This window comes from Scomber japonicus, chromosome 20, assembly GCF_027409825.1.
Source record: "Scomber japonicus isolate fScoJap1 chromosome 20, fScoJap1.pri, whole genome shotgun sequence".
In the NCBI taxonomy this organism is placed as follows: domain Eukaryota; kingdom Metazoa; phylum Chordata; class Actinopteri; order Scombriformes; family Scombridae; genus Scomber; species Scomber japonicus.
Window position 1 is genome coordinate 9,395,392 of NC_070597.1, and position 12,782 is coordinate 9,408,173.

Here is a 12,782-nt window from a genome sequence, read left to right on the forward strand (position 1 = left end):
AATAACAAACCTCTCCCTGTGTCTCTACAGAGAGACAGCAGATCCTAAAGGGCGTCCAGAGCATTGTGGTGAAGGCAGCCCGAAGGCGCTCCAAAGCCCTAGAGCTGGATGCCTTGCGGTTGCCCCCACCTCCCTCTCCTTTGGACCCTAAGAAGCAAAAGAGCAGCCTGTCTTTAAGTGAGGCACCTCCTAGAGGTTTGCCAATGCGGCGTGGGAGGCAGCCTAGCCCTGAGCTCAGACACGCCACCTCAGATGATAACCTGTCCAGCAGCACTGGTGAGGGGCCCAGTCTGCAGGTGACTTGGACACGACCACGTAACCGTCAGGTCGCCACCAAGAACCAAACCCCCCGTGAAGTTGACTTTGAGGCTCGCCGCAAGAAGAGGCGTTCACGCTCTTTTGAGGTTACTGGTCAAGCAGTAAGTATTTTCTTATTTCTAGATGTACAATTTTATTATGTCTTCATGACACATTGATGTATGATTGATGTATGATGTACAATGTTTTAATGGTTACCTGCCATAATATACGAACAATATCATCTTTATGTTTAGCCCTTTTTTCCCAGTAATGATCTGAGAAAAAAGGGATAAAAAATACTGTGTGAGCTAAAACCCACAAAATATGTATCAATAGTGCAATTTAACAACAGCACCAAACAGCACTTTGAAAAGTAAAAGTTGTTGAGTGAGGCTGAAGCTTTATAATTTCATTTTTCTTTCTCTTGCAGCTGCCTCAAACCAAGACCACCACAGCTCAGAGGTTCCGACCTCTGGACAGCACATCTGACCCCCACCTCCACATCAATGGTCAGCCCCAGGCCCCCATGCTTCGCCCTCAGTACAGAGGGGTCCCTCCTCTTGCCAAAGTCAGGGCACCCTATAACAGCCAGCAAACAGGTAAACCACTGCCATGGCCTCTGAAGCACCATTCCTCTCTGTTATGACCTTCTTTTTTTTTTTTACTGAGCTTTGTTTTGTTATTCGCTGTCTTTCCACAGGTTCAAATGCAGAGTCCACGGCCCACATGAATAACCTGAAGCGAGGGCCCCAGCTGCGGCAGCCCCAGCCCCTCCTCTACATCACCACCACAGGCACTGGGGGCCAGCGCATACGCAGACACTGAGTCCTCACCCGTATTTACTCTCAACACCAGCACTAACACTCAAACCAGCTGATCCTGAAAGGGAGCTGTCTCCTAAGTGGAGCGCTGATAGCACCCCAGTCCCATTAAAATGAACACTTAACCCCCTCAGTCGGTGACTTTAGGCAAGACTGTGAGACAGTACCGGACGGTAGCGCCACACAGGTCTCCTCTGTGCTTTTTCTATTCAACACTGAGAGATGGCGCTGATGGGCTCTGAGACCTACAGACGCCAAAGATTGAGTACAGTGTGTGTTCTGTTCTGTCAAGTGTTTCCACTTTATCTTGCTGTCGTATTGAAATACTTGTGTTATCATCAAGTCAAGATGGTGTCAAGCTCATTATGAATGCAACACTGTACTACTGTTTGTGCATTATGAGTATATACGACCTGGTAATGTTCAGTGCTTGTTATGAAGGGTGGATTTCTTCTTTGACGTCATTGTGTTCATGGGGCCCAGTCTCAGAGGAAAAGATTATCTTTATCTGACAAAGGATAAAAAAGCTAAAAGGATATCACACGAACAGCAATGTAAAATATGTATAATGAGCAATGGTCTACTGTCAAAAATGTTCAGCATCAATGTTTCTTGTAGTGAGGTTGTTTCAATTTAATGACACTTTGATATGTGAGTTAACAGAAAAACTTGATCATCTTGATTGTTGTGCACTACTGGATTCAGACTTAACATTGTATACCCATATGCCCCATGTCTATGCCTTTTCTTACCTAAACTTGACTGTCAAATGTCATGCTTGTTTGTGTAGATGTATAGGTCCAGAGGATGCTTTTCCAGATTAGTTGGCTGTATTTTTAATGAATTATTTAACTGTTGCCTTTTCTTTTATGTTGTTGTCATTGATGTTGTTTTAATAATTACTACTTTCTATGCTTTATTTTGTACATTTTTTTATTTGTACCCAAATAAATTGAAATGAAACAAGTGAGATGTTGCTACTGTTGATTGCCTTTTATTGCTGTTGAATCAATATATTAAGGGCTGCATGAAATACTTACTCTGACATGACTTTAAGAACAGTTTGGGAGTCACACTTAAGACTAAAAAAACTTTTTAGTGTTATTTGAGAGAGACGCTTTCCGGACACGTTCCACTGATGCAATATGTCTTGTATAAAATGTCCACTAGATGGTGTACTGTGGCCACAGTTTGTTAAACTGTTCAGTTTACCAAACACCTAATGGATAACTTTTACTTATTAGTTATCCAACAAGACATGTTTTTGTCTAACATTGCTTAATTTTTGCTGTGATAATTTAGTCTAAGGATGGTATTTATGGTATTTACAGACTTCTATAGTAGAGTTGGAACTTCTCATGCACATATTGTATAGCATCAAGATTTGTTTTGGTCAAGATTGCAATAACTAGGATCTGTATGATCAGAGAATACAAATCAGGATAAATGAGATACAGTAAAGTTGTTAAAGGAGTATCATTCACAGAGTATTCCAGCCTAACATCAAGTCTATATCTTTATCTCATAGATTTGAGTGGGCTTCAGGTTGTAACTGCTTCTTGCAGACCCCTGTACTCCTTGTGTAAATTGTCAAATTACCAGCCAAAACAAGCTAGTATACACTATAAACATTATGAAAATGCTTAACTTCTTGCACTTACATACTTTAATACTCTATTATTTAAAAAATCTACGACAGACACCCTCTAATACAGGATAAGAAGCCCTTGTGTCAGGCAGGGACATGCACCTTTGCCTAAAACATTGTTATCACAAAGGTAGGCTATACATTTTCTGAGTATCACCAACAAGTTTATAGTTTATTTTATAGATTTGAGTGGGTTTCAGGTTGTAACTGCTTCCTGCAGACCCCTGAAGTCCTTATGGAAATTGTCAAATTACCAGCCAAAACAAGTTAGGATATACTATAAAGATTATGAAAACGCTTAATATCTTGCATTTACATATTTAAATACTCTATTATTTAAAATATCTATGTCAGACACCCTCTAATACAGGATAAAAAGGACAAGCAGAGTTCATCCCACTGCATTTAGATGAGTCGGAAATACCGCCCCCTCGGTTCAACTGACAGCATTCCCATCCAATGAGAAACCACTTCTTGCGTGATTGACGTGTCAGTTGACCAATGAGCGCAAGGATTACGGTTCTCTAGCGGTAGTGCCCGTTCGGCTGATTTGCAACCCGCCGAAGCAACAGCAGAGAAGAAGTAAAAATGTCGCTGTCTTCTACACGGACCGTTCCTGGATCAGTGTCCTTTTAGGTGGAGAAAAAAAAATCACACGGCAGTTCGGTGAGTGGGGACAGCCGTCACCAGTTGCACCCCAAGGTTAGAGTTTAATTTGGGTCTGTCCCGTACAGAACCGCAACCTCAACGTGGACCGACTGGTTTTTTGTGTAATGACTCGGGGCCTGCTGCACAGATAAACCCCGACAACGCCAGGCAGCCATGATGATTGTTATTGACGAGAAAATACACCAGTGTTGATGATATTTGTGTAGTAACAAACCCGCTTTACATGCTGTCATTTATAATAATAATAACCTTGCGCCACTGTGGTGCTGAAATGTTTCCATAGTGACCATTTTTGGAGAGGAGAAAAGCTCTTTTTTTCGGTGTTAGTGTTAATTTCCAAAGTTGTTAAACGTGTTCACGCTCTTTAAAAAAAATAAAAAGTTGTGTAATTATTTAGTGGAGGCTTTGACAGACACAGTACAGCTGTTTTAATCTGATGTGGAGAGTTAATTTCTTCACCGGAGCTGTGACGGAGGGCAGACACGATTAAACTAAAGTGGACTGTGTGCCCTGCTGCTGCCATCACCTTGGTGTCTTATGTAATAACCTAACAGCACTTGGGTTCAACCCTTTCTTTTATACAGTCTAGGGTTCAAACAGGGGACAGTGGGTTGTTTTTTTTTGGGGGGGGGGGGGGGGGGGGTTGTTAGTTTTGGGGTCCACTACCAGGTCCAGCAGGAATATGTATGCAGGGCACAACATTAGCACAAGCCAAATGCTGATAACACATGCAAGTGGTTGGCAGATGTGCTCCATTCACCAGCCAAAAATACTATGGTGATCTATTGTGTCTGGTAAAATATGAGCATTCCTCACCATATTAGCATAATAGATTTGTTTTCTATTTGTCTATAAATGTGTCTTCTGTAACTAATTGAAATTAGACTTCATTCCAATATAGGCTTTTTGCAGTATGATGGCATTATGGTGCACCAGGGTATTTAGAAATTAGTTTCAATATTATCAAAAGTACACAGGTTCCATTTTCTATTACACCTGAGGTTTTCAAAGACTGAGACTTTTTGGCTTCCCCTCAGTCAAAGCTTTGAACCTCCTCAGTGTACCTGCTTAGATGTGTCTCTATTCCTGGCTGCCAATGAGATCAGGATTATGCTATTTGATCTAATAGACAGACAACAATTGAGCCAACATAGATATTTGACATTCTTCAGACTACCAAATACAGAGAAAATGTCTGTCTGAAGATAGTTTTGTTGTAGCTCATCTATTTCCTGCAGTTTTAAACTACCAAAAAATGAAAGTATGCAAAATTACACAATAAAAAGCATACTAAAGTAATAATAATACTTGATTTCCAGTGGTGTTCTGCAGTATGATATCATATCCTGATATCATTATTCCATGATTGTATTATCTAAAATTTAGGTAATTTATTAGAAATATTTGTATTCCAATTCATGTTTATTGTATGAAAATATGAATTTGTATTAATTATAAAAAAAATATGGTGTTGATGTTAAAAAAGACCATTGCTATTTAGGACATTAATGTGCGTCAGCTGTCTGTAGAGATTAGTAGCGGTGACGACGTTGGCTGTTGCAATGAACCTGCTCAATTGGCTGTGAGCCTTTCATTAGGGCCCAGCTGATATATTGGCCTATCACAGAAATATTGGTAATATATCAGTATTGGCATATGTGTTGTCCATTATATATTTAAAAAAAAATTAAAACTATGTTATGATATATATTTGATCCTTTTTCATAATTCGAGTTTTATGTATTGTTCCATTTGTCATTTTTTATTTATAGTTACTTATAATTATTAAACTCCCAGTGAAGACTACTGTTTTAGTGCACTGATCAATTTTGACAATAAAGTTTACTGTAAACTGTAAAATATCATGGCCTCCATCTGTCTTTATCACAATCACCACATGTTGGGATCATTGCAAAAAATGTGTTTATGTGTTTACTTTGTGTATCTTATTAATTTGAACAGCTAAAAACTCAAATTAAACCTTTGCTCTAACCATATTTTTTTCTTTCTTTCTTTTTTGTCTTTCAGAATCAAATTGCTGCCATTTAGTTGCCATGAGAGATAATTAGCTCCACAAAACTATAAAAAGAAAGTGAAGAGTTGCAGTTTCAGTGTTTTAACTGGACTAGAGAAAGGCTCAATTTACCTTCCTCTTTTATCAGTTCAGTTTTAACCATATTCACCTCAGAACAGAGACGTATACTGTAACACTACATGGGCCTGTGGGGTAACCTGATCCGATAATTAAAGCCTTTTGAGTCCCCCCCCCTCCACCTCAGCAAGAAAGGTAAAATTTCAGTGAAGAGATGGACCCATCTGCTAGGATGGTGGGTCTGGATGCCCAGGGGAACATGGTTTTCACTGTGGTAAAGCCAGTTATGGGCATATTTCAGGTGGCTTCAGAGCAGGGCAGCAGTGTAGCACAAGGGGGCATGGGGCTGCAGGGTTTACCTGAAAACACATTGGTCCTCCCTCAAGCACAAGGCCAGGCTCAGCTAGACCAGAACCAGATGGAAATGCACACCATGCAGCCTCAGATTCAGCCCCAGATGCAGGTATCCGCCCCGGTCCAGACTGAGGAGGTGCCTCAGCATCAGGACCCACCGCCGAACTCAAGCACAAATTCACAGTCGGTTACTCAGATGCCGTTTGCAGAAGTGTCGTCGCTCCTGGATCCCAACATGAAAGGATCGAAGGCTCGTAAGTGACTTGTAATGTAAAGAGAGCATCTAGAAGCACCAGGGATGACCACTGGTTTTGGATCCACCATAAGTTGATAATATATCAGGATGAAATCTTTTATATCCTCTTTTTATTAGCAGGAAGCAATGTACAATTACAGTTTTTCAATCATTTAATACAGTCTTGTTGCTCAAAATGACACAAATGTAATAAATATGATAAGTGATGCAGATTATAGTATAAGTATAATATTCAATAAAGAGTTGAAAAAAATGTTGATTCCCAAACCTGCTGAGCCTAATAATTCACTTCCTCCCGTCTTGATGTTATTTTAGGGAAGTATCTCATCTCGTATGATGAAATTAAACGGCGTCTGCAGGCCCCAGAGAAGATGTCCCTGCGCTCCCTGGCGGCATACACTCGGGTCAGCAGAGGCCCAGCCAGCAAGAAAACACTTCTAGAGTCACTGAATGTACTCGGACTCACGCCGAGCACGACTACCTCTGTATCCTCCTCGTTCTCCAAACTCACTGAAGGTAACAGAGACATCAATGTGTGTGCATGTGTGTGTATGTATGAATGTTTGAATTTGACAGCACAAAGACTCAACTGTGTTTTGATGTGCGTTTGCTTTTAGGCGACACCAGAGCTTTGTGTGATGACATGAAGGACTTTGCCCATGACTACATCGACTACAGCAACATGGCTAAACAGCTCATTCCAGAGACAAATACAGTTCAACACTGGTCCAAAATTATTGAAACTAAGTACGTACAGTATTCTGTGATATATATCCTCAAAGCTTGTGTTATTTATGGTAAAACAACATAAAGTAATAACACAGGTATACTCTTGATCTTTTTCTACAGGAACCACCTCGAGGACATGAGGAAATGTTTCAGAGACCCGGTCAACAGTGGTGGCTTTGACAATGTCACTCATGGCCTCGGTCTGGGAATGTTGGACGTCGCTCTGGACATGATCGTCATGGTAATCGAACAGCAGATTCGCATCCTGTCTGGCGCAGCGGCATCAGACCCGGCCGACTCTGGTCCACCGATGCGGCGCATCCGCAGGCGCCATCGCAAGACTCGCCCTGCTGACAGCGAGAGACCTCACAAGGTGTCTGGAGGGGTCAAAGATCAAGGGAAGGTCATTTCAAAAGGCAAGGGGCGAGGAAGAGGCAGGAAGAAGATCCGGCAGGAAACAGGAGCCGTGGGTCATGTGGAAACTCAAGCAGAGCAGTGCAAGCCAGATGATGTGGAGAGTAACGTCCTTACTCTGGTTTCTGTGGGATATGAGACTGTTTCCAGTGGTCTCAATGCAACAGGGACTGTTTGACACCTCTGATTGTTAGTTCCTGCTTAGGACTGGCCCAGAAAATCAAAGTTTTTTTTAAGAGAACCAACACATTAAAAGCTCAATGATGATGTGACACAGGCTGCACAAGCTGAGATGCCACGATTTACCTGTGGAGGAGATCACAGTTGTGGTGAACTCAGCATCACATATAAAGTCACGTCTATAGTGAATCTTCTTTTGTAGCAAGTGTCAAGTGTATTGTGAGATCTAACTGAATCAGATCATATATCATTTTTTTCATCCAATGTTTTTAAAGAACAAAAGCTGTATGTATACACTGAGAAAACCTGTCTATGCACCGGTGCGTCAGATCAAAACATGTCATGTAGCTCTCAGTATAAAGAGTCTTGTGTCCCATTTGTATTTATTGTTTAGATTTCCTGTTGAACATCTTTTTTTCTGTATTAGATCATGAAAATTATAGTCTGCTTTTACAGGAACTTCGAGAGTGGAGTAAAATATAAAGATTTAATTTTCATAACTACATTGAAATTTGTTCATTTGCCTTGTAATAGATGTCATAAATGGAGAAAACTCTGGTTAAATTGGATGCTCAATGAGTCAAAAGAGAGATTTATAGATTTAAGTGGCTCTTAAACGGTAGCATTTGTTAAATTACAGAGCTGTGCAGAGAAAGACATCAAGGAAATAGATTTTTAAAATTACAGCTCCTGAGATGTTTTAGAGAGGGTTAGATTACATACATTCAGTCAAGTTAAAGACTGACTAAAATTACAATCCAGTTCTTATATTTTGCATTCTGGGAGTGAAAAGGTCATCTAATAATACACTTGTGTATACAAACAGATGTCCAACTGTCTGTGTTGTTGTCGCTCGGATTTTCTAGAAGCTGAAAGGCATTGTGGGATATTTTTGTGCTAATACCTTAACTGTACACACACATGCAAACACTCCGGGAGGGGAGGAGAGAGAACAGCTTGGGAGGATTTTCTCTGTATTAACCCTGAGAGGGCACAGAGAGGGTAGATGGGTTACAAGGGACAGACTAGTACAAATAGAGTAGTAATTTAAACAAATAGTGCAAAAATGTTATAGAGTGCAGCAGAGTGATCAAATTTAGATGCAGAAATGGTTGAAGTCATTTTACAGCTAATGACTCCGTAGAGTAGATGTTAAAGAGAGAAATCTGGTCGGAGGAGAAAAGCTAACGGAGAACATGAGTGCTGCTGTATATTTTTCATGAAGAACCTGAGAAAGTGTCACCAGCAGCTGTCCAGAGATAGAGACGGAGCAGAATGGGGCACCCTAATGTGCCACTCACGTACACTTACACGCGTTCCCAAAAGGATAAACACAAATCCAGCCGGCTGCAGCCCTACATACCAAACGGTGAGTAAAACAACAACTGATGTTAAACTGTTTAGTGTCAGCAGTAGATTCTAGGTCTTCACCATTTAAAGCAGATGTGATACCTGTATGCACTAATAGAAAAATACATATGTTCACACCCAGGAGCTGTCTAATGCAACTAAACTTATACTGTAGGGCACTGAGCAGCTTCATTAGACAACTGTTAACTATTTTGTTCAAAGAAACCTTAGTTACAATTTTCTCTGACACATTGTTAACCCTCCTGTTGTCCTCAAGTCAAGGAAGGAAGGGAGGAAGAAGGAAGGAAAGGAGGGAAGGAAGGAAGGAAAGGAAAGAAGAAATGAAGGAGGGAGGTAGAAAGGAAGGGAAGAAGGAAGGTAATGGGGAGGAAAGAAGGAAGGAAGGAGGGAAGGAAAGAAGGAGGGAGGACGGAAGGAAGGAAAGAAGGAGGGAGGAAGGAAAGAAGGAAGGAAGGAGGGAAGGAAAGAAGGAACAGTTAAAACAGACGGGGTCAATTTGACCCGTGAGGACTACACAAAGATTAAATTGGGTCAAACCAGCGTTATTTACTTTCCATGAATCCTTACAGGGCTTGAACTCCTGTGTTTAACCCTGTGTTTATTGTTCAGCATGTTTGATCTCTTCTGTTCACTATGAATTAGTTGCAGAATTCTTTTCATATAAAGAGTGAATAAAAATGATTATCTGATCCCTGAGGTAATGTATAAATGACCTGTGGGGCTAAAATATGCAATAAAACATTGTTATGGCCCTCAAAGCCCCTTTGACATGCCTCCACTGATGCTTGACTCCTCAGATAACAGTCTTGCTGAGGTAAAGTTTGGGAATACAGTCACCAATATCACTTCTACTATACTCTGCTTGAACTGGAGGGTTTTTACATTTTGGGAGAATTAAAACAGGAAAGTGCCATTTGCTGGTGAAGTGTTCATGATCAAAGGTCATCAGCAGTCTGAAATGGTCACAGGCAGCTGCACACAGACATCTCTCTTCTCTCCATGCAGGTGCTTTAAAACAGTTTTTTAATTCATTTGCACTAGAGCAGCAAATTCATTTAATCGCATGAATGCCAGAGTAAAATACAGTGGAGTTCAATTTGGATCATACACTTGGATGAGTGAATCAAATACAGTATTAATGACAGTGTCATGACACAAGAGTGAAAGTTTTTCTCACAAAACCCACAAAGACTGGCTTAAAGTAGATTCAAAAGAGCTCTGGTCTTTCAGCCAAAACCACAAAGGGCAAATGTTAGATGCAAGTAAGACATAATAGAGTGTATCTTTGCACACTCCTACACTCTTTATACTGCCAGTTTTTTCTCATTTGCATTTTTTCATGTTATATTTTGGGCCTTATTTTTACACTTCCATACAGCATCTATAGCTGATGGTCTTTTATTCATACTCCCAGATTGTGACTTTAATGTGGCTGCATCTTCCCACTGGTCTCCACAGACAATCTGAACAATGCATTGGGTGCCATTAGAGTCCTTGGTTTGGAGCTGATTGAAGACGAACTGAAACCACACTTAAACACAGTGCTGACCAACATTAAGGAGCGGAGTGAGTTCATCCACATATTTATACATTTGGATATGATGGAGTTTATTTTAGGCTGTGTAGCTGGACAACACAGAATATATACATAAAATGGTGTAATGAGGTTCAGAGTGACTTTCATTTGATTTCATTTGAATTGCAAATCTAGAAAACCCTGCTGCCACATGTAATTTACATATGTTTATGTTTCCAAACCATTGAAGACAGCATATGTCCCACCCCTAGTGGCAGCTATATCATAGCAGATACCTTTCTGAATTATAAAACCTGCAGCAAAACCTCATCATGAGGGATGGGGTAGCTGGGAGGTTGAGAGGCTGAGAAGGGATCAGGTGTATGACAGTTGTAAGTCCTTTGGTGACGTTAAGCTGTATTTGTGTCGTCTAGCAAGAGAGCAACAGTAGAGCAGTGGAGGTAAAGAATGGTCAGAGAGATCATGTAGAAAGAGAAGCTGAAAAACACTAAAAGATTCAGTTCTCATATCCGCTAAAAAACTACAGCCGAGTACACACACCTTCATCTTTCAGGATTTTTTTTAGAAAGTGATAATATAATATATTATGTTACTCATATATTTGTGAGGGCATGCTTTCAGTGTTGTGTTTTCATGTGTAATTCCACTTGTGTCCAGGCAAAGGCGCTCCTGAGCAGGTAGTGATCAGTGGGATCCTGCCAATTCTGGCTCTGGCTCTGAGGAAAAGAGGGGCTCTCACCCTGCTGACTGCAAAACTGGTGGCTGAACTCGCCAAAGAGTGTATGTTATTTACATATACTGATATGTGTTGATGAATTAAGTACATAACATATACATTATTTCTTATTTATGAATGAAGTGTATAAGAGCAATGAGTCTCTGCAGCCTTTAAGCAGTTTTGAAAGGTCACAGTCTTTTTATATTATTTTGTAATTTCACATTCAGTTATTCTGCCTCTCTCTTTCCTGTCAGCTGTTGTTCGTAAAGGTTTTGGAGATGCCGGCTTGATTATGGCTTTGCTGTCTGTGCTGACCAGCCCAGACCAAGAACTGCTCTTTTATGCTATACTGGCCATCTCACGGATGTCTTATGACAGCTGTAAGTACAGGAAACTCAAATATCTCCTGACTAGATGTTCTCCTTCATGTCATTTAGGAATACCCAGATTCATTTTTTATGCATCGATGTACATGTACTATTTTTTTCTTTTTTGTAATAGGAGCCAACAACTATTTTATGTGATGTAGGTTAATATAGTCATGCCACTGTTTTGAGACAAAGGCTAGTGATCATCATGGCCATGGTCTCAAATTCAGTGAAGTTCATATCACAAATTCTAATCCTACCAAGGTATAACAATACATTTGAAAGTATAGATGTTTCAAAATGCTACATCTTTAATTATGTTAAGCTCTGCCATCTTATGTCTTACAGCTAAGCAGCAGGAACTGTTACTACGCCGAGGTGCGGTGCCTCGTCTAGTTGCCATCCTGTTCCGTTTTCCTGGTAAAGAGGCCCTGGAGGAAGTGTGTCTTCAGGCCCTCTGCAACCTTAGTGGTATGGGAGTGGCAGAAGAGGCAGGGATGATCTGGGAGAGGGGAGCATCCGTTAGGCCAGGGGAGTCTGTGTTTCATGGCGTCTCTCCTCGCAGTTGTGGTTTTGCCTCCACTGTGACTCTGGTGCGTGTCTCTCATTGGGCACCAGGTCAGTACACAGTCAACATTGAAGTTTTCCAGCGCTGCACCTCCTCTTTCTGGAACCTTCACGGGAACAAACAGGCGGCTCGTTGGTTCCCGTTCTCCAGCTTGGGCAGCTGTTCAAATTTTTACAAAGTGATCAAGTTCTCTACAAGGAATGTTCCTCGAACCAAGAGCTTGAAGACTCGGGTGTTTCACACTTTCCTCTGACAGCAAGCATGGTGGCCTAATACAACCGGACTACAAATGTTTGAGGAGATTAAGCCTAAAGCAACAATTCTTGATGAGGATGTTTGGAGTTGCTTCTCTAACACTCACACCAATTATTAACATGCACCAAAACATCAGAGGAAAGTTTACATGCCATAGACCTGGACATACACACTTTAAAATGTTCAAACTACAACTACTCCCAAATCAATTTTGTCTATTCTTGTTTCATTAATGTTGTATTTTTGTGCTTCTTGTTGGCATTTATTTGTCTAGTTTGAAAGTTGGTTTATCAACCACATGCTTACAATACAATAAAAAAGTCAGTAGTAACTCACATTAGGTGATTCAGCTATCATACATACCACACACTGCTGTATATTATTAGTAGTACTAGTATAAAATTGCTTTTGCAATAATTATATCAGGGGTAAGAAGAATGCTGATATTTATTTTCACAAGTGCTTGAAATCAATACAAAGCGATATTGATATATGTATTATA

General features: G+C 40.6%; 3 protein-coding genes across 4 annotated transcripts in view; all 3 read left to right on the top strand.

Moving 5' to 3' along the window:
* Positions 1-1,125, top strand: part of kif19 (kinesin family member 19) — a 32,321-nt gene extending 31,196 nt beyond the window's left edge. The window contains exons 18-20 of the mRNA XM_053341548.1: positions 31-419; positions 731-899; positions 1,001-1,125. Coding sequence (XP_053197523.1) covers positions 31-419; positions 731-899; positions 1,001-1,125 — 683 coding nt within the window. The remainder of the gene's footprint in view (positions 1-30; positions 420-730; positions 900-1,000) is intronic.
* A 2,226-nt stretch (positions 1,126-3,351) lies between these two features.
* si:ch73-127m5.2 (uncharacterized protein LOC561202 homolog) lies at positions 3,352-7,923 on the top strand. 2 transcript variants are annotated; one of them, XM_053341430.1, is made up of 5 exons: positions 3,352-3,471; positions 5,467-6,138; positions 6,456-6,656; positions 6,758-6,887; positions 6,990-7,923. In XM_053341430.1, exons 2-5 carry the CDS (start codon positions 5,745-5,747, stop codon positions 7,459-7,461), a joined length of 1,197 nt encoding a protein of 398 aa, XP_053197405.1. In that variant the 5' UTR covers positions 3,352-3,471; positions 5,467-5,744; the 3' UTR covers positions 7,462-7,923. The 2 variants fall into 2 exon arrangements, with proteins under 2 accessions (XP_053197405.1, XP_053197406.1); XM_053341431.1 differs by having other exon boundaries at positions 3,352-3,435.
* Positions 7,924-8,738: 815 nt separating this feature from the next.
* si:dkey-21e13.3 (uncharacterized protein LOC100150043 homolog) lies at positions 8,739-12,278 on the top strand. The gene is made up of 5 exons (XM_053341035.1): positions 8,739-8,832; positions 10,293-10,400; positions 11,029-11,151; positions 11,344-11,469; positions 11,806-12,278. Exons 1-5 carry the CDS (start codon positions 8,739-8,741, stop codon positions 12,276-12,278), a joined length of 924 nt encoding a protein of 307 aa, XP_053197010.1.
* Positions 12,279-12,782: the final 504 nt, after the last annotated feature.